The sequence below is a fragment of the Stenella coeruleoalba genome, assembly GCF_951394435.1.
Source record: "Stenella coeruleoalba genome assembly, chromosome: 3".
NCBI classification, from domain to species: domain Eukaryota; kingdom Metazoa; phylum Chordata; class Mammalia; order Artiodactyla; family Delphinidae; genus Stenella; species Stenella coeruleoalba.
The window spans coordinates 169,834,344-169,862,292 of NC_137148.1; the positions used below are offsets into that span (position 1 = coordinate 169,834,344).

The 27,949-nt window shown below is 45.7% G+C and overlaps 1 protein-coding gene across 2 annotated transcripts in view; it reads right to left on the minus strand.

Moving 5' to 3' along the window:
• The window catches only part of SAFB (scaffold attachment factor B), a 34,401-nt gene that overhangs the window by 364 nt on the left and 6,088 nt on the right, over positions 1-27,949 (minus strand). The window contains exons 3-20 of one of the 2 annotated variants that reach the window (XM_079915878.1): positions 20,737-20,801; positions 20,445-20,655; positions 17,430-17,488; positions 14,840-14,867; positions 13,391-13,901; positions 12,918-12,967; positions 12,042-12,136; positions 10,139-10,288; positions 9,979-10,061; positions 9,524-9,663; positions 9,280-9,368; positions 7,590-7,696; positions 5,416-5,703; positions 4,134-4,271; positions 3,652-3,694; positions 968-1,086; positions 552-658; positions 102-168 (exon numbers count right to left, since the gene is read on the minus strand). In XM_079915878.1, coding sequence (XP_079772004.1) covers positions 102-168; positions 552-658; positions 968-1,086; positions 3,652-3,694; positions 4,134-4,271; positions 5,416-5,703; positions 7,590-7,696; positions 9,280-9,368; positions 9,524-9,663; positions 9,979-10,061; positions 10,139-10,288; positions 12,042-12,136; positions 12,918-12,967; positions 13,391-13,901; positions 14,840-14,867; positions 17,430-17,488; positions 20,445-20,655; positions 20,737-20,801 — 2,350 coding nt within the window. The remainder of the gene's footprint in view (positions 1-101; positions 169-551; positions 659-967; positions 1,087-3,651; positions 3,695-4,133; positions 4,272-5,415; positions 5,704-7,589; positions 7,697-9,279; positions 9,369-9,523; positions 9,664-9,978; positions 10,062-10,138; positions 10,289-12,041; positions 12,137-12,917; positions 12,968-13,390; positions 13,902-14,839; positions 14,868-17,429; positions 17,489-20,444; positions 20,656-20,736; positions 20,802-27,949) is intronic. The other variant, XM_079915877.1, reaches the window with a different exon arrangement.

The window sequence follows — 27,949 nt, forward strand, 5'->3', positions numbered from 1 at the left end:
GCCTCCTTCCTTTTAGCAGCAGTGACACCCGCCCAAGCACACAGCACCTTCACTGACGCGAGCCCACAAGCAAAGACAAGACCGGTGACAATGCGCCTTACCCTGACATGCCTCCCCGGTTCATCATGTGACCTGGCCCCGAGTGACCAGACATACTTCTCTCACCGCCTGGAAAACAAGGAACACTTTTCACACAGCGCCTCCAGGCACAGGACATCAAGTTCAGAGGACACGGGGCTCAGACAACTCCAGTCCCTTTCTTGAGCCACAGGTCCGTCCGTGGAGGATGTGTGAGCACACGGATTGCACACACCCACTCTCCTTGCTAAGTTACGGTGAAGAGGAGCTACGGCACCTGTGGCACACCTCCTGTGCCACACCTCACCCACTCACCCACCCAGGCCGTAAGGAGCAAGGCCACACGCTAGGGAGAGCAGAGAAAGTTGCTCCCGCCCTCACGAGCAGTGCCCGACGTACAGCAGGGGCAACCCCAGCTTCCCGGATGCTTCTCCACCGAGACAGATGCGCCTTGGCCAAGGGCCAGTCCTCACCTTGCCATCTCCTATGGTCCCTGTCCATCATGCCTCCATCAGCAGCGCCCTGCCACGCACGGTCATCCTCCATTCTTCGGCTGTGGTCCCCCCACTCACGTCTGCCCCTTGGAGAAAGACATCTCTGATTTGGATTGCCCCCACCTCTGCCCTCCAGGAGAGCAATGGCACTGGGTTTGAGAGGGTGCGTTTAGCACTTTGTGACCCCAGCCTTTTGAGCAACGGGGGCTGCGGGGGAACGGAAGTGGCACTCGATCCGATGCTGCTCAGAGAACTCAGAGGCAGCCTGGGCCGTGGCGAGTGCGCTGGGCCCGCACTCAGCTTATGCCCAAGACCAGGGGTCCTCAGCCAGACACACCAATCCTGCCAGCTGGGTGAGAGGCCCCGATGGGCACCATGGGACGTAAGACACAAACCTGGGGGGAGGAGGCAGCCCCCGGCCCTCGCTCATCCTCTTGTCAGAGCTGTATCCGCCCCACCCATCACGGGAATCCCGTCCGTGGCGCTCTGGTCCTCCGTGGCGTTCGGGGTAATGCTGGACGTTAAAGGGTCAAAACGAAAGAAGGCCTCAGTACAACCCTGGATCCCAGGGCCTTTGGAGCAACAAGTTAATAATGACAAGGACGATGACTCAGACAGGAGCCCCTGCAGGCCCAAGACAGTGCCGGCAGGCCTTCTTTACACTGTCTGGGGCCACACAGAACCTTTCAGCTGGCACAACACAGCCGCACCCCCGAAGTCTGCTCAAGGCCTGGGGAGGAGCAGTGCTCATGGAGCCCAAGACCAAATTAGGTTCTCCCTAATCAGAAGGCAGAGATTCAGGCACCAATGGACTGAAGCGTGCTGGGGCTGAGCGACTGCCCCACACCAGGAATGGATCACGCTGTGCCAGGTGCCTGTGCTCAGAATATTATCAGGGAGCCAGCCACCAGAGCAGAAGAGCCACCAGGGATCCTTTGACATGATTCACTCCGGGGCCTGGCATCCTGTCCTGCTTTGTCCAGACACGACTCCTTGGCAGCCCAGCGGCTTACTCAGTGGCAATGGCCACGTGAACTGCTTGGCCGGCACAGACCCCAGGAGGATGAAAGAGAACACCTCATACTCTAGCCCCTTTCCCTTCAACCCAAGCCCGTCCCTGCCGGCTGCAAGAAGGCCCAGGCTGACTTTCATGGAGCTGGCGAGGTGGCTCTGGCTCCACAGCCCTGTTCTCTTGTTGTTCCACAAACCTGATCTGTGGCTTTGGGGCTTTTGCCCCAGGACTATGGTCTAACTGAGAAGGAAGGAGAAAGGCGTCCTGGTAACGAAGCCCCTTGGGGTCCCGCTCCAGCGGCCCTGTCCCCGTCTGCATCCACGGGAATCTCCTGGGCCAGGGCAGGTACACGGTGGCTCCACATGGGAGCCCTGACTTCGTGGCCCTCGGCGCACTGGGCAGCACCGCTGCCTGCTCCCCACGGCCGCTCGTCCCCAAATGTGTGCCCACACCGCCCTAAACACAACAAAAGGGGGTCTATCTTACAAGATGGACAAAATAGAACATTGTTCCTTCAAGGGGCAAAATCACAAGACAACGTGTCCAGGAAAGTCAGTGCTGGCAAATGTAACAAGGGCTCTCAAACGGGATTCCGGAAGTAGTTCTACGAACAACCTTCAAAGTGCACTGACTTTAAAAAAATTATAGCTCATGCTTTACACAGCTTCATTTAATTTTGGACAAACATTTAAGAATGACCTTTTATCAATAGCCTTCTGAAGACTAATCAGACAAACACTGAAAGGATAGAAGTTCATCTCAGCAAGACCTAGTTATTTAAAGCCCATTCCCATCTCTCCCTGGTGTTTTAAAATTTAACCAACATTCTCCTGTCTAACAACCCACCCACCCACGGACCAGTCCAACAAGGCCCTGAGGCCTGTGCTGGTTTTCCCTTTCTGTGTCAGATGTCACCATTTGCCGTTCGGGGCAGCAGTTGTGTCTTACTTGTGATTATGGATGTGAGAACACAAACACTCCTCTCAGTCAGGAGAGCGCTATCTAATCAGATGAGAATAGCTATCCATGATCAAGAGCAACATGGCAGGACTGGGCAAACACTTGCCGCAGACACGTATGTCATCTCATTTAACCCCCCACTCCACCTCACCCTCCCTCCCCTCCTTTCACAGCTGGAGAAACAGGCTCAGCAGAAGTGGTGGCACCGCGATGTGACCCTGGTCCTGATTCTGGAGCCTGGACATTTAACCACTGTGCTCAATGTCTCCACCAAAGGAAACCCATGACACTAGGGGTACATTTAGCTGCATGGGAGATTTATGCCTGGGAGCAGAGAAACAGGAATCCCGTGAGGGTCATGGAATTGCTCCTGAGGTGGCAGCGAACTCCTCAGATGCAGTCAAGGAGCTTAGCCATTCCCAGCCATGTTCTCAGGCATGGAGGGAGGATAGGACTGAACGTCGGTGCTGTAGTCAGGGAGAAGACCGACCCACGGGGCAGCGATTCTGCCAGAACGATGCCCTGACCACAACTTTCCCTCATCCCTCTGATTCTCCAAGGAAACCCACTAAGAAGTCAAGGCTCTTTGGGGAAGTTCTCAATCTAAATGTAAGATAGGAAAAAAGGAGAAAACTGAGCTTGTTTTCTAATGTGTTCATCCTGCAAAAAGAAAACGTGTGGGCCTGACTCAGTTGCTTCCCGAGGCTCAGCGGGGGCGGGTTAACCCTGCGACCATTGACACTCCAGGGGCACTCGGGCTCCGTGACACGAGGCATCGCGTCTAGTCAGTGCTGTGGGTCACAAGGCACTTCCCAACAGAGCCTGCCAGACTCATGCAAGGCTCTCCAGCACTTTAGTACCGGTGTAGTCACTAAGGTGTATAGAACCTTAGGGTCAAAGCCAAACAAGGCTTCAGAATACTTGTTTGAATTTTGGGCCAGCACAAAGCACAAGCTATTCACACGGTCATCCCACAGAACATTGCAGGTGCCGCACTCCCTTACTCGTTCTTCCTCTAACTCAGGTGGAGGAGGAAGAAGGCAGACAAAGGGAAGAGAACCAACTGTACAGGGAAAACTGTGGCTACAATCACAGCTTCTGACTTACCTGTCCTTCTCTTTCTCCCATGATTGACCTTGAACCTTCTCTCCTGAAAAAAGCAATTTAAATGAAAGCATAAGGAGAAAGATAGGTTGGTTAAGACCCCAAACGGAAAACATTTCCACTTGAACCCAGGTAATTCACACACACTCTGCTGGTTCAAGTGGGCTGGCTACCTAGAAGCCTAGAGCCTAGAAGAGCCACTCGAGCTCTTTGTCATTAAGAATGAACCAGGACAGGGACTTCCCCGGTGGTCCAGTGGTTAAGACTTTGCCTTCCAATGAAGGGGCCTAGGGTTTGATCCTTGGTTGGGGAGCTAAGAAAGATCCCATGGCTCGGGGCCGAAAAATGAAAATGTAAAACAGAAGCAATATTGTAACAAATTCAATAAAGATTTAAAAAATGATCCACATTAAAAAAAATAAAAAAGAAAAGAATGAACCAAGACAAAGAAAACATGCATCAAGCAAGCAGGGTCAGTGGCTGACCTGTCGACTGAGTGGTCAGGGTAGCGTCCCCGGTCCCTGTGGTCAAAGTCGTGGAAGCGGTCCTGGCGGTTGAAGTCAGAATGGTAACGCTCATCCAGGGCGGCCCGCTTAGCTTCTGGCCAGTAAGCATCATCTCGCCTAGGAGAGGAAGCAAGAAAGAGGACGTGCATTTCCCCCTCCCAATAGATTACCTTTGCGGAAGCTGGTAAACTTGACCCTCCCACTGCCCCTATCACTTCACAGAACAAGAAGGAACTTTATCATTAGCGCCCACACGAGCTGAGAGCGCCTGGAGGGATGACGTGGGATGTGACTGAAGGGCTCCGTTCTCTCTTACCCCACATGCCCCTTGTCCCCCACAGAAAAGCTCAGGTCTCCCTGTAGGAGGGGATCAGTGAAGTGGGTGTCAGCAGATCCCTTCTGGGAACCTCTCACGGCCATGAGGGTCGGCCAGTCTACCAGGACAATTAGTACACTGCTGTCCTTTTATCCCAATGCAGACTTGACCCAGCAGACACCAGGTGGGGAGGACTTTCAGTAGCACTTGAAATGTACTGGTTCAAAAACATTTCTGGCTCACCCCTCACTATCTTGTAAAATGCATAAAAAGTCCTAAGACACCTTAAAGGCCCTTTACAGAAGTCTCAGTGATACATTACACAGGGACCTCTCTAACCCATGCCAGTAGAAAGAAGATTAAAACAAAGGAACAAACACACACCACCAGGCAGTCTCCCCCAAGACACCATGCATGTGGAAAAGCTCTGATAGGATCATTGCTAGGATTATCACCCCAGACTCCTGACAGCAAGACCTGAGACAGGCCTTTCACTGGTGGTTAGCGTTTTAGTATTCGTATGGCACATCAGCATGTCTGGGGAATTAAAACCAATCTCATTAACAGAATGAACCAACACAAATTACTGCAATGATTACAAAACCTGGAAGGTGCCCAGAAGGAGGTGCTGGCCGCATGCCCAGCCCCATGTGTTACGTGCTGCTCTGGGTGTCTGAACTCCTTCCTGGGGGAGGGGGTGGTGGTCTGTGCTGGGACCTGAACCTAATGATTTAATAAGCACCACTTTATCCAACCATTTCTCCACCGATCTCAAACTATCTCAGGTTCCCAGATGAAGTACAGAATACCAAATTTGACTGTAACAAGTACTTGTGCTTCCTTTTAAGTAAAAATCGTTGTGTTAACAGGACTCTGGGGACCACGGCACAATTCTAAACACCAGGGGCCACCTCAGGGGTGGCGGCTAGGAGTGGCGTGGCTTACCGCCCGTCGTCGTAGGGCCTCCGCACGGCGGGCCGCCGCTCCTGCTCATAGCGCAGCTCCTGTTGGCGCCGCAGCTCCTCGCGCTCGTGGTGGATGCGCTCCTGCTCGCGCCTGCGCTCGTGCTCCACGCGCATGCGCTCGCGCTCCAGCCGCTCGCGCTCCAGTCGCTCCCGCTCCAGGCGATGTCTGTGGAAAGCCAGCCTCTCGCGGGCGATGAGCAGCCGCTTGCGCTCCTCCCGCTCCAGCTGTGCCTGCATGCACTGCTCTCGCTCACTGCGCTCGCGCACCCTGGAGGCAAAGAGTAGAGGCTGCAATGGCCTAGGGGCCGCAGCAGCGCCCAGTACCAAGGTCCTCTCCCAGCAGGGGGAGCTACGGATGGAGCCACGGCTCCGCCCCGGGGTGGGATGGGGGGCCCGGGCTGCAGATACATTTAGCAACAAGCAAGGGCCAGCGGCCTCTGGGTGGTGGACGCAGCCCGGCTGTGCAGGACCCCGCCAAGGCTGAGGGCACTGACAGCCCTGCTTTTGCAGGTGATACTGATGGTGCCCAGCGTGCTTCCCACCAGTCTCCGTGTACAGCTGCCAGGTTGTCTCCTGTCTATCCTCTGCTCTGTGTTTAGACACATAATCATACCAGCAGCAATGTCTAATCTTGCCTTACTTTGTGTCTGCGTCTTAGAAAAAAATGGCTGCAGCTTCCTTGCTTTCAGGCACCATGTCCTGGACCCTGTGCGTCCCCACCTCTACAGATGTACGGCATGCTTTTGGGAAGGAGCCCATGGAGTGAGAGGCCACAGTTTACATGACCACTCGCAGACGTGGGCCTTCTGGTTGTTCCCAGCCTCAGGGAAATGGCCACCCCGCCCCACTTTCTTAGCACAGGTTCCTCTCAGGCAAGTTGGGGGAAGTGGCATTGCTCGGTCTGGAACACCAGGATTCAGAAGCCCATGCTACCTCGGGACCGCTCTCCAGGCTGCTGTGCCCCCCGGACAGGTCACTCCCACCACTACAAGCATCTGTCTCCCCCCACTGTAATTCAGATCAAAATAATAGATGGAAAACCAGTCTCACTGCTGTTTTCACCTGCATGTCCCTGATGCCTGGTGAGGCTGAACGACGTTTCATGTTTCATGACCATATGTACACAGCCCCTTCTGTCCATCTTCTATCGGGTTATTTTTTATCTATTTCAAAACACCTTTACCACCATCTGTCACACATCTTTGCACTTTCTCTTTGGTCTTTCATTGTATAGAAATTTTAATTTACTCTACCTCTCCTTTATAAATTTTCAGTCCTTTCAAAATCTCAAACTCATAAATATATTTACTTTTGCATTACACGGATAACTAATTTTTATGTTTTTCAGCCAGCAGTTTATGTTGACAATTTGTAGTGATGTGAACCAGAGATCCAAAGGACTGTCCGAAGGCACAACCAAGTGACCTGAAGCCATTCTGGGGCGAGCCCCGTCCTTTTCTCACTAGTGGGAAATGTCACTTTTATCATGTTAAACTCCCACACGCACATGGGTCAGTTCTACTCATTTGCTAATTACTTCACCAAAACCGCACTTTTTCTTTGCCCACTGCCGTTCCCTTTCCAGCACAAAGTTCTGTACGGCATACTACAGAAAACAGTGCTCCTGCCCCCTTTCTCAGTCTCATTCTGCTAGCCTTTTTACTAATGGTTCTTATTTTTTAAAATACATTTTTAATTTTTTTTCTTGATAGGAAACATTAACTGTCACTCAACGTGATCGACGTCATTTCTGTTTAGTTTTTAAAAATTATGAGGACCTTGTCTTGGGCTTATTTAAGGATGAGGACCTCTCAGCTCTCTCATTGGGTCTGTCCCACTGTTTTTCCCTATTCACAGCTTCTGGAGCAAATTTGCTATGTTCTGTTAACTAGCACTACTGTCCCAGGAAAGCATTCCATCTCCCTGCCATTGCTACCTCCCAGAATCTTCAAAATACCTGCCTGAGAAAACAGTTTGAAAAAAGTCACAGAAGAAAGCCAGTGCACAGGAAGTCTGTGAACTAAAAGCCAAAGGAGCAGAGGTTTAAAGCAATATTCCACCCACAGGGGACCTGGAAAATATCCTCCCAGGACAGAGTTATCACCAGTCAACGGCAACACCCAAACCAGCCCACATTCCTGGATTCTGACTCACCTGCGGGACTCTGAGTCTCGTGACTTCCTCGACTCTTTGACTTTATCAAAGGACACAACAGACCGCTTCTCCCTGCTGGCCGATTTGCGATCCTGGCTCTTGGAAACCTGGTTCACCAAGAAACATTGAAAAGTTAAGGTAGAAACAACAACAGGAAGAATCAGGTGTGTCCAGGTCCAAGCATCCAAGATCAGAAGTGAAGATGAACGTTTAACGAAACAGATAACAAAGCCTTCTCTCATAAGGAACTTCATGTTTGCTTATCGTAATTCAGAGTCACAGACTGTCATTACCATTTAATGCTAAAATATGACTCGAGTTCTTTCACTAGTCAAATGGAAACGAGTATCTTACCAGAAACTTTTTGTAAGATAAAAAAGTATTTTTTTTCACTTTGTCTTTTGCATCCCAAACACATTCTTTAATATTAAACATGTGGCGATGCCCAATTGAGACTGCTTCTGGTATGTTTGAGGATTCCTTATTTGTGCCGACTGCATTATTTTTTGAGATCTACCCGCCTCAGCCCTCAAATTCACACTTCCAATTTGCCATTCTACATCATATATTATAAAGTAAGGGGAAACCGCTCTAACACAGTAAAATATTAGCACAAACACAGGCAGACTGAAATGCCATAATAGAAATGTCAGCTTGCAAATAAATGATCCACAACATTCAGAAGCTTAAACGGTTTATCTTCTGGGCAGCACAGGTTAACATGGCAGGCCTGAGGCTGGTGTTAGAGAACTTGGCATTCAGAGTGTCCCTAGTCAACAGTTAACTGGCAAAGGTGGTTCACTGTGCCCAGACCATGCAAACGATGATTTCTGCTGAAAACCTGCTCTCCTTCGGTACTTGCCTGGAGAGGGGCCTACGTGACCAGCCCCAGTAAAAACCCTGGGAGCTGAGGCTACAACGGGCCTCCCTGGGAAGAAGTATCACCCTCAAGTGGCTGCACTGTCGCTGTTGCGGGAGCCATCACGGGAGGGAGAACACAAAGGAGCCTGCAGGGTCCCCTCCAGACTCCCCACACCTGTCTTTCCCCGCCTGCCCAGCTGTGTATCCTCTCTGCATCACTGAAGCCAATCCTGACTGTGACTACAACTATGTGCTGAGTCCAGGGGGGCCCCCAGTGGATCTCAGAATGTCGATAGCCTTGGGGACCTGGACCCACATCCATCAAAGCTGTAAGCCTGTCAAAAGTTGAACGTATGAATATCAACAGCTACCCATGACCCCAGTGGCAGGCAGAGTGAAGTGGTAAGAACCTAAGACTGGCACTCTGTGGATTCCGTGTTCTGTGGAGCATCTGCAAGGAGTCAGAGTATGGACTGGCTGTAAAGGCGGGCCGGAAGGCTGGCTGGGTCACACAGGGGTTTAGGAATGCACGATGAGAGCTGCTGAAACTTCCAGGCTGGCAAGGAAAATGGACTACTATACCCTGATTCAGGCAAACAAAGCCAACCACTCCCATAACTAAATTTGAAAATTAGTTATAAAAGATGAAAAAGCAACAATTCTTATCATACAAACTATGAAGCAAAGCTTTTAAACTTTCCCATTTTTAAAGTTCAAAAAAACCTACATTTTGAAAAGGCTGACAACTTTTCTCAAGCTCAAGAAGCCCCTAAAGCACACATAGGAGCGTCAGAGGAAATGACTACCCTAGGTGGGAAAGGACACTCACTCTGTCTTTGGATCCTGATGTTTTGACACTGATAACAGGTACACCTTTAGATTTATCCATCACCACAGTCCGCTCAGTTCCTCGACTTCCTACAGGAAGAAAGGAGCAAGATAAGAAGCGGCACCTCCAAATGAGGAACAACACTCAACTCCACAGAAAACAAATGTAGTTTGTGTTGCCAACTAACCACACCAGCTAGGAAGAGAACACAAGGTGAAATCTCCCATACCCATTGGTCAGCTACCTGATTTTGTGGTTCGAGATCGTTCTGAAGGGCCAGGTTTCTGATCATCCTGATCTTTGCTCTTTTCTCCACTTCCATCTTCACTCTTTTTAGCATCATCTTTTCTGTCGGGCTTCTCTTCTCTCTTAAGGTTTGCAGATCTAAAAATAACACCCCAGACACAAGTGGGTGAGAAGAGATATTGAGGGAAAAAAGCCAGCGATGATGACAGGAGTCTTGCAATGAGCACCAAGTGATGAGGAGGCTGCCTCTAAGGCATCAACAGGATGGGGAACAAGGAGCCTGCCAAGGGACTGGAGTCATCTCCCAGGACTAGTGGTGAAACCGTCCTCAACGAATGCAAAAAAGTAAAGGGGGCGAGGGCCTCACAGCCTTCCCCATCCGTGGAAAACGTGAAGGACGTGAAATGAAGAAAAGGGTCACCTTGGCCACAATCCCCTCGGGAAGAGTAATACCTGTCAGCATTGCTAGACTTCTCTTTTTTCCCCTCCCCTTCTCTTTTGTCAGAAGTTTTCTTCCCAGCAGGTTCATTTTTTGCCTGAAAAAGAGAATCAGGTGGAAGTATTACCTTATTTCCTAACATGGTCACATCCCGGGAAGAAAACAGCTCCTTACTTTTTCCACTGAGATCATCTTCCCGTGGAGCTCTGTTTTGTGCAGGTGGTTAATGCATTTTGTGGCCTCTTCCGCGGTGGACATGGTAACAAAGCCGTAGCAGCGAGCTCCAGGACTCCGGGCGTTGGTCACAACCTTGGCGCCCACCACCTTGAAGGAAAGCACACAAATATGGCTCGGACACGAAGCCCGCCCACAGATCCCGACACTGCGGTTCATGCTGCGCCCCCCTGCCCCCCACCAGAGACACTGAGGACAGGTGGACAAGTAGCAGGTAGAGGCTGGGGAGGGTAATGCTCCTGTCTGGCTGCTCCTCCTCCATCCTGCCTGCTCCTCTAGGGCACCAGGATGACAGTGTGGACGACACAGAAAGTGAAGCAGAAGGCAGAGTCCGGCCAGCATGCCGTTAACACTATGTAAAATTTGTAAAGCAACGTTTCTGAATATGCAGTCGTCTACGTGGCCAGTGACGTAGGAAAACACATCTACAGAAGGAGCGACAGGACAGGTTCATAAAGAGCGCTCTGTAATGAAGAGCCCATCCTACTACTAACAAAAATTCAAGGAGATGTTTTAGGCACTACAGATACATCCTTATATGCTACTTAACTCTCCCAACAACCTCAGTAAGCTGAAGTTAGGAACACCCTTTTATGGCAGAAGGCACCACAGCTCAGGAGAGGTCCCACTGGAACCAGTGGCCATGGCCAGTATTCAGACTCACTGTGCCACATGGAGTCTTACCCCCAAAGGAAGGTTTCAGAGTGGTCTGGTCCCTTATTCGAGCCAGCAATGAACCCAAGACACTGCAGGCTCCAGGCTGACACTTCCCTGCTGAGAGCAGCCATCTGCTTTGAGGGCCACAGCAGAGTCAAGAAAAGGTTCCCACCTTGTATTATTGAGGCCCAGGGAGTCGTGAGTCATTTTGAGAAACATGTCAAGTTTAGTCTTCCTTGTTAGCTCCTGAACGTCAACAACCAAGGTAAATGACGTTGGTTTTCTCAGTTATCATTGCTGAACCCTTACTACGAACACGAGCCTGTGCTAAGTCTCACTTGGCCAAGGCTGACTGAGAGACAAGGAGGCACAGGTGCAGCGGTTTATCTGGAAGTGAGTCCAGGAAGCATAGGGAGGAAGGGGGAGAGGGAGGGGGAGAATGAGGAGGGACTAAAGGTAACACACGAGGGACTGCAGTTGGCACCCAGGCGGGGAGGTGGCCCACCTGGGCATCACGGCCACCCCTGCCGGGCTGAGGACGGAGGGAGGCAGGCAGGGGGGGCAGAGAAGAGGGGGCCAGAGCTACTCAGCTGGGGGTGAAAGCAGGTGGGCAGAGGCAGGGCACCATCAGCTCTGCTCCAGTTACACACGCCATCGTAAGGAGGCAGCAACTTTGAGGGCCCCCAGGTGACGAGATGAGGTTCACACGGGAGAGGCGACATGCCCCGGCCACACAACTCTGAGCGGCAGAGCTGGGGCCCATAGCTGTCCACACCGGCCTGGCTCCCCAGATCTTGTCTGTAACCGTATCTAGAGCTTCATTCTGTAATCACCACCATCTCACGAAAATGCTACCAGCACCTTCCCACCCTGCCCTCTGCTCCACCCTCCACAGCCCTCCCTGGATTTAAGGCCTAAAGCCAGAGAAATGGATTCAGGAAGCTATCAAGTTGTGTGGTGGCTTGGGGGCCGGGGAAAGGTGAGAAATACAAAGTGGACGTGGGCTCTGGGAACTCCCACTGGGCTTGCATCTCTCCCCGTGGGGGGGCGGACCCGCCACGAGCAATGTGAGCAGATGTGAAGTCAAAGAGCGGCACGGTCACTCAAAGTCCTCACTGCGTGGGGACAATGATCTGCGCGTAGAAGCCATACTGCATGGGCTTAAAAATATCATCCCCGGTCTTACCTTCCCATACTTGCTGAAAAGATTCTTCAAATCTGTAGCTCTGGTGGTAGAAGAAAGTCCACTAACCCAGAAATTCCTACCACAACTGCTACGACCTATCACAAAAAAAGTTCAGGTAAAAAACACGACACCAACAAAATCCTGAGTCTCATTCCAAACCAGACACTTTCCCTTCTTGTCCCAGATGCCAGCAGTACCCAAAGCCAGCTGGGGTGTGGGGCCCCGCCCACTGTCCTTACACAAGCTCTGCGCACTAGGCAGACGGGACCACTGGCAACGCCATTACTACGGCGAGTCAGGGGCTGCTCAGCCCGTGGGAGAGTCCCTTAGCTACCACATGGCATCATCCAATCCAGTGAGGTGACTTTGGAATGTAAGACAGGTGCTATCAGTGTGGAACCACAGTGTGGAACCACAAAAACCACTGGTTTTTGTTCTTCTTAGAACACTGATTAAGGAGGAATCTGGACCAGCAAAACTACTTCTCAATCAGTGAATCAATAAAGGGCTCTGGTGTTGATAAATCTGTAATACCAGGGAAAGTGCCCCCCACCGCCCCAAGGTATCTGAAACTCGAAGCATTTTCTCCATCTGCAAGTGTCACCATGGCTAAGGAGGTTGCAAATCAGAGGGTCAGTCAGGATGGAGGAGCTCAAAGCCCTCTGGCAAAATCAAGCATGAGCATCAAATCGATGTGTCAACTCTGCCCTGCAACCCAGAACCTGCAGTGAGGAGCAGGGGACAGAGTGGAGAAAAGGCTTCAAGACGGGCTCACAGGCACATGTGAGGCAGAAATGGGTGTGGACAGCCCAGAACCAAACACCCGCCACCGTGGGGGCCAAACATGCTCTTGGGGACGATGTCACGCTGACCTACCCTTTTCCTCTTTGGAAAGCCTTTTGGTATCCAAGTCATCTTCGACAGAACTAGAGACAAAAGACAATGTCACTCCAGAAGGAAGAAGCAGACAGGAAACAAACTCAAAATTATAAAATACGTGCTGAGGTTGCATACCTACCCGAAATTTAGTTCTGAAAAAATGATACCCCGACAAACGTGTATTGGAAATCTGACCTAACCATAAGATTTCAGACCCACAGGAGTTAATTAATTCTGCTGGGCTAAAGATAATTAGGAAGAATTAAAGAAAACAACCATGATAGGTTGAGAAAAGAAAAAAGATTATGTAATCAGCTTAAAATAAACAAAGAGAAATAAAACATTCTTTAGAAGTAAACTACAATTGCATCAGTCTGGCTGGCCAATTGCAGAAACAACAGCTTATGTGTGTCATTAAACGACCAATGAAAAGGAGATAGCGTCTGGTCTAAAACTGAGAAAAAACAAACCTCATTTTCTGATCAGCGCCCTCACTGGCTGAGGACTCTTTAGGAGCCGGAGGGACTTCATTACAAGCTTCAAAAGCAAACTTCTTCACGTCTTCTTTGCTATCCCTGGGGTCTGGGCTTGAGGCTTCCGGGGGCGCTTCCGAGGCCTCCTCGCTACAGGCTTCCGTGTGCTCTGAGGCTTTACTACTCTGCTCAACTGGCTTCTCTAGCCCTACAGGCTCACAGTCCGTCCTCTCGCCATCGCCTGTCTGCTCCACGGGCTCCCTTTTCACTACCGCTAACAGGGTGTCTGCCTTGCTCGACTGAGCTTGTGCTGTTGACTCGCTGGCCAAATCTAAATCACCCTCCTCCGGATGGGCGCTGTCAAAAAGGTCCTCTTCCTCCGCAAGCTTTCTGTCTGGCCCCACGCTACTTGTTTCCTGTGCAAATGGCTGCTCCAGCTCGGAACCTTCTTCTTTTACTGGCTCAGATTTACAAGTTTCCCCCAAAATGTCGAGTATTTTCTCATTTTCTACGGATTTAACAGGAATAGAATGGCACAAGGTTTAATTACCAGGGAAATAAAGCAATCACAAATGTGGAACTGGCACGGCTGCCACACTAACACGAAGAGAACTGCTAGCTACACAGAGATTGGAAAACCCGCGGGTACACAAAGTTACACTGGTTACACTACCTGCGCTCCAACCGCCTGCGAGAGCAAGCCTCTACGCTACATGGAAGAGAAAAGCATCCCAGAGATTTAACCCCCATAACCTTCTGGCTGATTCTTGACAGTCTTCATTCTGTCGTCGTTTATATATGACTCTTCCAAATTTAGCTTCCAAAGTCCAAGTTGCTTAACTGAATGTATCACCATTCACTGAACAGCTCAATTTCCAAATTTCTTTGAATTTCTTTTAACAGAACAGTCCAACATGAAAACCAGAATCTCTTCCATCGGTGCTCTGAGATATTTGCAGTCCAGAAAGTGAACAGTTATTTGTTTGGAATTCTCATGAAGAAACTCCTCTTCTGGAATCCAGTTACGTCTCAATGTTTTAAACCGTATCTCCCTACCACTGCCTGCACTGCCTGAATTAAAAACCACAAAGTTAAGATACTGCCCAATATCACAAGATCTGTTCTGTGGGGTACAGAGGTATTTGCTCTCGAGAGGCATGCAAACTCTCTCTACATACGTTTAAGTGCCGTGTACATTTAAAAAGGCATGAGACAGTTTCATCTCACCAATACATTTTGCGAAATGAGAAGTTAGCCACTTTCACAGATCTGGTGATATGGCTGGGTTTCCAATCTCTATGATCCTGGTATGTTCTGGATCGTAAACCTTTAGAACAATGTATACTACAGTAAGGTAACTTTTTAAAATTAAAGAATTCAAATTAGAGAAGGTGGAAAACTAGAATGATTCCAAACCCCGTTGCTAAGTTTTTCATTTAACAGTACCTGGCTCCAAGGATGGCTCTTCAATTTCCTGCAACAAAAAATATAAATAAGATTGTGCCAGATGGATGAAACCTAGAATTTATTTACACCAAAAACTGTAATAACTAAGAAGGGAATTTTAAAAACACAGACAAGGGACCTCACAAATACAACAGGTGGAGAACCTGCTTGTTCTGGGCAAGAGCCCACACAGCTGGCATCCCACCTCATTCACCTCGGCCCCAAGCCCCACAGCCCAGGATGCTCTCAAAGGGCCTGGTTTATTACTGTGTTGTTTGCTTTGCTGCACTTCCCAGCGCCTGGCAACATTTTATCACTTTTAATGGTGATGAACCCATCACATGCTTGTCTGTCCCTCTAAATTGTCTTAAACACTGCCCTGGAGGGCAGTGTTTTCATTTTTTCTATCTTTAGTGCCTAGTAGAGTGCCTGACACATATCAGATAATCAATTTTCACTTAATTAATATAGCATTAGTTTCCAAAAATTGAAAAGATCGAGGGAAAGAAGGCACAGGTGGCTTGACCTCTGCTCTTTGAATGGTCATACCACCCCTGCCCACCTGGTCAACTGAGCCCTCTCCAGTGTTACAGATACCTGCTTCTTTATCTCTTCTAAACAACAACCCACCAGGCAGCCCTAATTCCTAAATATCCCTCCAACCCTTCCCAGGAAGCCCTGTCAAGTCACACCATTGTTATTCCTTGCCGACAGTAGCGTTGGTTTTACCACCCCCATTCCCACCTCCCTCTCCAGCAGGGCCATCTGCACCTCACCCCACCCCGACCAAGTCCTACACATCCCTCGGCATTTAGCTTAGGGGCCACCTCGTCATAGAGAGGCTGCCCAACTAAAGGAAGGGACTTCCTCTCAGTATGTGGCCCCTGACCCCTACGTTCCCTCTGCACAAACTACAATATTCTGGAAATCCAGCCAACGCTGATAAGCACTGTCTAGGTTCCAGGCACAAATTCAAGCACCTTACTATATATATATTAACCAATCATCACACAGCCCTAGCAGGTTGGTACTATTACTATCATCCTTCTTTTCACAGATTAGGAGACAGGCACAGAGTGGCTGACAAACTTCCTCAAGGACACACAGCAAAGCCAAGATTTAAGCAAAGGCTATGTGACTGAGAGTCTGTTTATCAGTCCAGGCCTCAACTCATCGCTCTGTTTACACAGGAAGGATGGAGACCAACCTTTCTTCTCATGCATCTGACACAGCACAGGTGCTTAGCATATAAGTTACATGGACGTGAATGGTTTGCAACTTCCACTGGGCACTGACCTGCCATTCTGGGGAGCCCTAGGAAACTGTTCACTTTCATAATAGTTTCATTTATTTGTAATCAATTCTTTTTCATTTCATGCTGGGAATTAAAGATTCTACACTGAAGGAAACAATCATTTTAGGCAGAACAATTCTCTCCTGACTTTCCCTAGAGAAAAACGCATATGTTTCTATTTGTCTCTGAGAGGGGCTATATATAAGCGTCTGGTTAGGATAATACATACAGGAGTCTTTGACCTACAGAGACACTCAAGAAAATGACAAGACCCGCTCCTCCTTTCCCTTCTGAGTCAGGAACAGGTTGTGTCACTTTGCAGCTGGAGAGAGACATCAGCCCTAAAGGTGAATGGGGTTTCACCAAGTTTCCTTGAGATTTGCACCCTCAAGGCCGGGGTTCTGGCTTGTTAATAACAAACCTTGCCCCTGCCTGGCAGAAGCAAGTGAAGATCTTGTCTGAAAGGTGATTTCCAATTAAGCAGCATAGGTGACATTATTAAAACAAACAAAAAACAAGGACTGGCATAAGCTGACTGGCAGTCAGCTTACTTATGACTGGCCTAAGTATTTTCATTTCCTCACAAAACTTTCTACCGAAAATTAGCTACCCAGCTTTATTCCAACAGTTTACACCTACAGGCTGGCAGAAAAAGGAAAAGGAAACTCAAGATCCACATTTATGCAAACCATACCTGAAAGTTAGGCCACATCTCATTTGTTCTCATGTAAGATTTAACTTCTACACAGATGGTCGTCAAACAGCCAAGATGATGTAGTTATCAAAAGAAATCTGTGTACTTTCTGAGAAAAACTTCCCAAAGGCAGAACCAGAACCCCTGAGAATCCATCTTTCTTCCCAGCTGTGAGGTCAGCGCTCTGGTCACCCCCTTGCATCCTCATCCGTGCCCCATTCGTCTCTCCTGAGGAGGGGGTGTCCCCCCTGCTGTCTCATGTCTCATCTAATAGTCTTTCTGCAGAGGATGTCATCCAGAACAGACCCGACAGGCTGCCCTTCTCCCACCCATCAAATTAACAAGAACCCCGCAAACACACCCTCCTCTCTGCTGCAGGGACGCCACAGTGCTTGGAAGGGAAGCCAAGACGATGAGCCCTTTTCAATAGGCATGTCATATTAGGGGAAAGTGGAAAGCAAAACCCCCTCTACAGAAGCCAACAAAGGAAATAAACTTTGCAATGACTTTTAGTTGGGACTGCCATACCATATTGGAAGTCGTTTCCAGAGACTGTGGTCTAATGTTTGATTCTAAAATTACTGAGACATACAACAATTTACCTGTAATATAGTGAAGTCAGATGATGAAGTATCTAAATTGTTTATAGTTTCTTTGTCCTCTACCTGTAAAATAAATGGAGAATAAAATTTATTACATCAATAATAAGGTAACATAATGGTACATCCATACAGTGAAAACCTACAGCCATGAAAAGTCATTTAAGATGAAATTCTAAACACAGTGCAGGAATCAAAAAAGCATTATATTGGGATTCCACCTCAAATAAAAGAAATGTACATAAACATATACCTGCAGACAGACTAGGAGACCCACTAAAATGGTATCAGTTTGGGTTTCAAGATGCAAGCCAAACAAAGAAAAACAAAAGTCTAAGTTAAGCAAAAAAAAGCACAACTGGGCAGTACATGGGCTCTCCTGGTAGACTGGACCACCAGGTTTGGGGCTGTTCTTCCAGGAACACCATCTAGAATCATGCTGCAGAGTGGGTTCTTGGATTTCCATGGCCACCACAGCTTCCCGAACCTGGATGCTACTGCCATTGGGACTGCTGCTGCTAGGGAGGCTACTGCCCACATGGGAAGGGCTTCTCCGGGAACCCTGCCACTCAGCATCATCAACTTCCAAACTGAGTGTGGGGACAGGAGCATAGGACTGGCAAAGCCCAGGTGACCCAACACTGCCCCATCTGCAGGGCAAGAGTAACTGGTATGTTGAGCTTCTACTCTATGAGGTGGGCTCTGTCCATAAAGCAAGGGATTCCCCAAATATAGAAAGGGGGTTCATAAAATCATTGTTGTGTGACCTAACATAATTTAGATTGTTTGTTATAAAGCCCTGAATGTTGGTTTATTTTTTTGGGGGGGAGATAGTTTCAAAATATTTTATAACTAGCATGTATTGTTATTACCTTTACTTGACTAGGAAACTACCTTGCACCACTCCTTCCTTCCCCTGACACAGCCATCTCAAGACATTCTACACATGCTCACAAGAGCATGGGCACACATGCATGTGAAAGACTGTCTCTCCTTTCTCTGTCTCCATGATTAGTAGCACATTATTCTGTTCCCTGCCTTACTTTTGCTGCCATCTTGGAGATTATTCTAGTTCATATAAATAAGCTTAGTTCATTGAGATGGTATATAAAAGTAGTAACTGTATCACCGGAAGGAGTAATAAATGTTATAGTAACAGTAGCAATAACCTTACTGCCGCTTGCTATACAATAGGTGCTGCTCTAAGCTGGGGGTCAAGGGCCAGATAGTGAATATTTTAGGCTTTGTAGGCCAGACGGTCTCTGTCATGAGTATTCTACTCTGCTGTTGTATCCAGAAATCAGCCACAGACAATTGTCACAAATAGGTGTGGCTGTGTTCCAATAAATTTTTGGCCAGCTTGATGACTTTTGCTCTAAATTAGCAATAAGCATTCATCTATTTAGTCCTCCTCAAACCTACTATTTTTGCAAATGAGGCCCAGAAAGATTAAGTAAATTAGCCAAGGTCACACAGCAAGTTAAGTGGCAGACCTCTAGTCAATGCTGTTAACTTTTAAACAACTGCTTCCACTAAACCATGGTTACTTAACAATTACTGATAGACATTTAGGCGTTTCCAAGCTTTTGTTACTTAATATATTATTTTCTAATCACAGGGAATAAAACAGCCTTAAGGAAAAGCAGCCAATAAGGAAGGGTTTCACTGCTCTCGTGTTTCTGGTACTCCTTTTTAGGAAGCCAGTGAATGAGACTCATCAACAGATGAATCAATTGCATACCCTATCTGTGTTAAAATGACCCAATCGTTTCTCAACCCCCCCCCCCCCACCCCTTTCAAAGATGACAATCTGCTTCCTCTAAGGGTATTGAGGATCAGTTCCAAAAGAAAATGCAAACACATTCCAAGGAACAGCATGGGTGGACCAGCAGAGAACAGGGCTTCCTTCCCCCGGGAGTACTAGAGTACTCGGGAGACACTCCACAAAAGATCTGAGGAGGACTACGAAAACAAGGTGCCCCCTAGGACCAAGCCCTAGGATTTCCTACAAAGACGCCTCATGGCTTCTATTTTTCATCGCCTCTTCTGGCTACCCGAGAAACGTTCATCCTCACGGAAATGACACAATCCAGTAAATTTAACAGCACTGAGATAATGTGGTGTATGAGTTAAGTACATGGACTCTGGAATTAGACTGGTCTTAATTCTTATTCTCATATGACCTATATATTGTCTGGAGATATTTCTTTACCTTTTTACTCCCCAATTTCCCCAATTGGAAAATGGGCATAACAGCATCTATATATCACACTGTTGTTCAAAGGATTAAATGAAATAATGCCTAATGTCTGGCAGACAAAGTTCAATAAATAATGCCCACCATAACTGCATCTAACAAGAAAAAAAACCTAAGGCTTTAAAAACAACATCAAAGTCAGTGTTAAAGATTGACTAGGCGAGGGCTTCCCTGGTGGCGCAGAGGTTGAGAGTTCGCCTGCCAATGCAGGGGACATGGGTTCGTGGCCCGGTCTGGGAAGATCCCACATGCCGCGGAGCGGCTGGGCCTGGGAGCCATGGCTGCTGCGCCTGCGCATCCGGAGCCTGTGCTCTGCAACGGGAGAGGCCACAACAGTGAGAGGCCCGCATACGGCAAAAAAAAAAAAAAAAAAAGAGATTGACTTAGGCGAGTACCAATTGGTTGACAGCAAAAGACCAACTTTGAACCTCTGTTTTGGTATTTTCAAGGCATCCCAGGTGTTACACCACAGACCAATCTCCTATAATAAACAGGAAGATCTACAATAGTATCCTCAAAAGGCTTAACACCGCATGATACAAATGGAGAGCATATACTCGCGTTCCTCATGAGACACCATTTTTCAATGAAGCAAAGTGTGTTTTTCAGACTCATCTGATTTTTACATGTGAATGGATTAGCCACCATTCTACTCAACTGGCATTAAAAGAACTTAAGTCCAAATATAAAACTTATCAACTATTAAGCTATTTGAGGAATTGTTACGTTTAGGGTACACTGTAGAGACACTGCCGAGTTACCTACAGCATGTTCTTGAAGCGGCTCAGGAAGCTCCTTCATTTCTCCCTCGACTAGCTCTCTACTATCAGACAGGGACTCCGGGAGATTATCAGCATCGTCGTCGTCCACACAATCTGCAACACTTCCATTATCGATTTCTGCTTCATCCAACACACTGATATCCATCATGTCGATGTCCTGCAAGTTCTCCAAAGTGGTCTCAACATCCTCCTGTGACAGACAAAATACCACCATCAGATGACTGTCATGGGTCCACACACGGAGCTGATTCACTGACAAGGCTGCACATACCTGTCCATCCCCAGAATTTTCCTCTAGCCCGTTATCTTCCACACCCTCTTCTTCTGGTTTGCGCCCTGGAGGAATAATTTACAGCATGAGATCATCGATATGCACTTTCCAGACGTGACAACTTGCACTTTTATAGGCCCTAAGCACTACAGAAATAAGACAACCTAAAACACCCGTGGCACTTCTCCATTTAGGAACACCATAATCCAGGAATGATAAGGCCATTCTGCATAAGGCAGCCCCTCTACTACCCCCAAGTAGAAGTGGTTCTGTTCTTATCAACTGGCTGTGGAAGTATCAGGAGCCTGAAATGGATTCTTAATAAGGTGGAGGTAGACTAGACCTTTTCCAGGCCTGCCCTTCTTGTTAAGTGGCTTTGGTTATGGGGAGAAGAGTATCTTATACAAATGTGCTGCTTTGGGGACTTCCCTAGCAGTCCAGTGGTTAGGATTCCGCACTTTCACTGCCCACGGCCTGGGTTCAATCCCTGGTTGGGGAACTAAGACCCCGCAAGCTGTGTGCTGTGGCAAAAAGAAAAAAAAAGAAAAAGAAAAAAAAAGGGGCGGGGAGAGAAAAAGTGCTGCTTAAAAAAAAAATCTATCTATCTATTTACATGGCTGTGTTGGGTCTCAGTTGCAGCACGTGGGATCTTCGTTGCTGCGTGTAGGACCTTCGTTGCGGCATGCGGGATCTTTAGCTGCAGCAGGAGAACTCTTAGTGGCAGCATGTGGGATCTAGTTTCCTGAACAGGGATCGAACCCGGGCCGCCTGCATTGGGAGTGAGGAGTCTTAGCCACTGCACCACCAGGGAAGTCCCTGTGCTGCTTTTTAGTTAAAGAACGTGGAACACGTTTTCCCACAGAGACAATGACATAAAAGGAAAACATAAAAAAGCAAACAGAAAGTAAAAACCTTTCACAATTTTACCATCTAGAGTCAGCCCTCGAGCTATCATACAGTGGCATATATTGATAAGATATCCTCCCATACTGTGCTATGTATATACGTGTACTTCGCTTTTAAAAATGGCACTGTACTGTCGTTTTATAACCTTTTCACTTAATGTATTGTGAACATCTTTCTATACTTTCGTAGCATTATATGGAGACACCGTCGTTGAAGTAAGTAATACCTACGGATGGAGATTTAAGAAAATGCTTATAAAATGAACATTCTGGTAATTCTTTTTTTGCATCCAGGTAATTGTCGTATTAGGACATATTTCTATAAATGGCATAGTTGGGACAAAGAGTATGTACATTTTAAAGTCTTTTATTAAAAAGAAACACCCCACATATTATCGTGATACCCTAGAGGAAGAGTATTACAATCCATAGTTCCATCAACAGTGAATCAAAGTACCAATTTTTCTGAATCTTTATTAAAATCAGCTATTTCTTTACCCACGTCAACGTGCTAGGCAAAAAAGGAATACTTGTTTTAACCTGAATTTATCAGATCACTGCTTAGGTTGCATTTTTTGGTCAATCATTCGCACCTTTGTAAAAATTTCTCATTTATACCCTTTCCCCAATTAAAAAACCTCTGTTCCATTTCTCCTCATTTTTAATTTGCATGTCATAAACACAACACATTTTCTCCCAGCTCTTCACCAATCTTTTAGTTTTGTTTTTGGGTTCTGGGTAAATTTTACTTTCATGCAGCCAAAGCTATTAATCGGTTTTTATGTGTAAATGGTTTTTACCTTCATGTTTAGAAGCCCATCTCCACACCAAGACCACACAAATATTCACCTATATTTAGTTCTTTTCCGATTTCATTTTAACATTTGATTCTTCCAGTTTCCTGCTGAGTAAGACTATTTTACAAATGCCTCTTCCATCTGGAAACTGATTTCCCAACACCATTTACTAATCTTTCCCCCCCACTGATCTGAAATGTTGGTCTATGGAAAGAGGTGCTAATCAGCCACCTGTCCCTAGCTGCACAACCTCAGGAGGACTCACTTCCTGCGACGACTATTTCCCCAAAGCAAAGATCAATTTCTTAAGACTACTAAGTATTTTTCAAGTAATATAAAAGAACTAGACATTAATTTGCCTATATTTAATGATTAATCTCGTAAGTGTATATAGAATCTGTGTGTGCGGGGAGCTCAACCCTAATCATTTATACCATCATTCAGACGTTAAAAAAACCTCTCTCAAGGGTGAGAATTTTCTTATAACATGTGTTACTTAATTCTTCCACATTCTAATTTCACTCATGTTCTCAGGAATATCTTATTTAGGAACACAGGGAATTGTGACACTAATACTAGAATGCAATACATTACGTGCATGTAGCCTTGGTGGCTGACTGGGAACCCCAATACCATTTTATAATATTCCTATGGCAAAACATGCCTTGAGCTTCAAAAATGTCTGGAACTCAACCCAGTGGTCTTTGTAAATATGTCAGGAAGATACACTAGCAACGTTTTCACAGACTTACTGTATTTGATAAAGCTGGTTACCATTCTAGAACATGCACATTGGTTTTTGTCCAATTCCACTGAATTACTACTAGGAAAAAATCTAAGTAGACTACCACAAACTTGCCACCCTTTATACTGTCTTTCTCCCTTTCACAAGAAAGGCAGCGGGTTTTCATCTGGCAGACTCAGATCTCACAACCTACTGTTCTCCTGAGCAATAAGCACAGTTCCACTGCAGCTCAAATCCCTCCACAGGAGAACTCTCCCAGCTAAATGACCTGGCCAGAAATGTCAAGAGAATATGCAGTTCTAAGAACGTTTAGTCTTCAATATAGAAAGCACACCCCTACTGGGATGCTTATCAACAATCGCCTACTTTGGGGGGAAGTAGGTTTGGGGAAAGATACCCTACTTTCCAAAGATGAAAAACAGCGTGTCTAAATGAATCCAAAATTAATGTGAATGAAAAATATTACTCTGGCAAAAACTAAAGCGACTGTTTTTGGTACTTAGGGAAAAGGTACCCCTCAAAGCCTTCTTCTGCAGAGTAAAACGCCTCCAATGTTCACAGTCTCCAAACTACAGGCCTCGCTCAGTGCTTGTCTCTATAACCTGCTCCCAGCCCCCACGCCTGGGATTCTGGTTTCTTCTCCCTGTTAAGCTTCTGCTTTGGCAATTACGTCCAACTCACCTGTTAGACCACCTCCCTGGACTTCTGCTGGGATATGCCCCCAGTATCCCGTGTGGCCTGCTGCATGTGGAAAGGCCAATATTTTTAAAAATTTGCTTGACTACATAAATACATCCACACAATTACACAAATACACTCATTAAAAGATTCACACCATTGGGATGTCCTTGGTGGCACAGCGGTTAAGAACCCGCCTGCCAATGCAGGGGATATGGGTTCGAGCCCTGGTCTGGGAAGATCCCACATGCCACGGAGCAGCCAAGCCCGTGCGCCACAACTACTTAGCCTGCGTGCTACAACTACTGAAGCCTGTGTGCACAGAGCCTGCGCTCTGAAACAAGAGAAGCCACTGCAATGTGAAGGCTGTGCACCACAACGAAGAGTAACCCCTGCTCAACGCAACTAGAGAAAGCCTGTGCGCAGCAACGAAGACCCAACGCAGCAAAAAATAAATAAAATAAATAAATTCACACCATTTATTAATAAAAGATCCACCCTCATAAATACATGAAAAAAACTAGTCTCCCTTCTCCCCATTGCACTTCTAAGAGGTAACCATTGTTACCAGCTTGGTGGTCCTTCAAAACATTTTCTTGGGGATTTACACACATATATCATTCAAATGGAAATAAACTTGTTATGTAATGGAATCATATTGTATATACATTCTGTAACTTGCTTTTGTTACTCAATAAAGGCCTTGGAATAGTTTCTTGTGCTATATATTGACTCACTTCCATCTTTTATTCCATATTATGGAGTTCCTTGGTTTAGTTAACCTCCCAAAGCAGCTTTATTAATTTACCATCTCCAATAACTACCCATTTCCTCACACCCTTGCCAATGTGGGATATTGAGAATTGTGTAAATTTTTACCAGTGTAACAGGCAAAAATGATATCTCATTATTTTTATTTACTTTCCTTCAGTTACCAGCAAGGGAATTTTTTTCCCTTGTATATAGGCCTTGTTTGTTTCTTTCATCTGTGAACTGCCTATTCATAATCTCTGTTGTTCTTTGTCAACTGGATTGTCTATTTTATTAATTTGTAGGAATATTTAATGCTTTCTGGATGCTTACATGCTGTAATATTTTCTCCCAGTTGTTGTATCTTACTTATGGTATCTTTTATCAAGAGAGGCTTAAAATTTTCAAGTAGCCAAATTTATTCTTTATAGTTTCTGTTTTTTAAGTCTCATTTCAGGCCTTCCTTACCACTATATTACAAAAATACTATTCTAGTTGGAATTTCTATTTTGCATAGAAGAAGGTTAATAGAGATTTTCCCTACCACCAGATAGCCAACTGTTCCAACATTGTTTACTGAAAAATCCTTAGTGCTTCCTTTATAATGAGCAAATCCTTAAACTCCCCACTCTGTTTCAATATCTTATCGTTAAAATGAGAGCAAGTATGCAACACTGTTTTTCAATTTTAGCTATTCTTGTGTATTTTCTTTTTGATTAATTTTAGAACAGACAAATCTCAAAGTTTCTTTTAGGTTACTTTGGGGGGAATTGAGAACTTTATATCAAGTCACCACATCTAGGAAAACCTTCTCAAAATTAGTCATGTCACGCTACTAGAATATTTCCTTTTAGCTTTACTTACTATTTAAGAACAGTATATCTATTTTTAATGGCTTCTGGCAATAACTTGCTTAAGTCTTTGACTTGTGGATGATCTATCAATGCCACCTCAAAAACGCAAGAGAATCAAGTGATGAACAATTATAACTAGCTAGTGAGTTTTTCAGGTGCACTGTTCATATTAGCCAGAGCTTTATTTTTTTGTGGCCACGTTGTTCAGCTTGCGGGATCTTAGTCCCCCGACCAGGGATCGAACCCCAGCCCTTGGCAGTGAGAGCGCAGAGTCCTAACCACTGGACCGCCAGGGAATTCCCATATTTTTTTCTCATTTCTTAAGCTGTCATTGGCTTATTTCAGATTGCTTTACCATTATTTAATTTCATGAGGCACACTGAGACCAAAAGACCTTACAGACCCAGCACTGGCCAAGGAGTTGACATCCCAGTAGCAAAGAGTACAACAGCACACTCCACAAAAAGGAAGGAGGGCACCTGGAAGAAATGCCTGATTCCCAGTGTGGGGCAGGGAAAGCAACAGACACTGGAACACTGTCTTGTGCCAGAAAGTAAGTGTTCAAAGAATGAAGTGATCATGTCAAAAAGACACAGGAGCCAGCCTGAAGGACTCTCATTGGGACAATCTGAACATCAAAATAATAATCATAAAGGCTTACTTATCACCTACTGAATAAAATAGGAATCTCTAAGTTCACACTGATAAGTGGGGGAGAAGGGCAAGCTACCTCTTATGGCAGAAAACCAACTACCAAAGATGGAATGATAAATTTAGAAAATCACCACTGGACGAGACTCAGTGAATGCTGACACTAGTGGAGGGTGAAACGGATATTTATAAGTCACAAAGTATGTTCCCCATAGATACAATTACAAAGAGTAAAACAGTTAACTTTCCAGTGGAGAAACCCAACCAATACCACCTCAAGTCACTTACACAAATGGTCAGGATGTGCCTCTAAGGAGGTTAACTGAGAAAAATAACACTTCCGGTGGTATTTCTGACAAAAGTGTATAATTTGAACCTAATCACGAGGGGAAAAAAAAACAAAACAAAACAAACCAAAAAAACCTAAATTGAAAAACAGGCTTCAAAATAAGTGGTCTATGCTCTTCAAAAAATGGTAATGTCACAAATACAAAGCAAGTCTTAGGAACTGTTGCAGATTAAAGGAAACTGAAAAGACGTGACAACTGAAGGCTATGAAAAGACCCGATTTTTTCTTGTTTTGAGTTATGAAGAACATTATTGGAACAAATGGCTAAATCTAAATAAGGTCTAAGCTTAGATTACAGTATATTAACATTAATTTCTTGATTTTGGTAATTACGTATGATCACGTAATGTCCCTGCTTTTAGAAAATACTGCGGTCTCTAGGGGCAAAGGGGCACATACATGCAACTTATTCTCAAACAGTTCAGGGGGAAAAATATATATATATTACATTTATTTTATCTCTCTCTTTCTTTCTCTCTCTCTCTTTCTTTCTCTCTCTCCCTCTCCACCCCCCTTTCTCTCTTTCTCTCTCTCTCCCGGCTCCTGACCTGTCCTGAGAAAGAAAAGGATAAAACAAATGTAATAAAATGCTAACATTTGGGGAATCTGGATGAGGATATATGAGAATTCCTTGTATTATTCTTGCATCTTTTCTAAGTATGAAATTATGTCTCCTAAAAAAAAGATACGTTGTACATTCATTTTCAAATTTTTGTGTGGATCTATGCTTTCATTTATTTTGGCTAAAGAAACAGGAGTGGAATAATTGGGTTGTATTTTAGTTGAAGTTTCAATTTTGTAAGTATGTGCCAATTTTTTTCCCCAAATAGCATCATTTTACATACTCTACAGCAGTGTATGGGAGTTTGTTTTTCTATATCTTTGCTATTTTAATAGTTGTTTTCTAGCATTTCTAGTCATTTTAATTTTATTTTCTTTGATAGGTAATGACAAACATTTTTTGATGTGGTCACTGGCCATTTATTTATATTCTCTTGTGAAGTATCTGTTCAAAATTTTGCCAATTATTAAAATGCATTTGATGGTTATTCTAAAAAAAAGAAAGAAATTATATCAAAAGAAACAAAGACAACCCAGCAACACAGAATCAGGCAACAGCTTAAAAAGCAAAGATGCTGACTTTGCTTTTCTAGTTAAATTATTTTGCTGATAATTATTTTAAAAGATTCTGCTAAACAAAATATTGGTGTGAAACTACTTTGGAGGGATGCTGAGATTACTTGAGGTGTGCTTTCTAGGATTCTGATTAAAATAATCAGATTTCAAACCATTTTGAGTTTGTTCAAACAGGGGAGATGAAAAAACTATTTTCAGTTAAAATCATGATAAAATCTAATAAGATAGTCGTAAATAATTCAGAACTTATAGACTTGCCCTATTAAATATCAGTATGTACTGTAAAACTCCAGAATAGAATCACACCAAGCATAAGAAACCAGACACAAAAGAGTTTGTATTGGGAA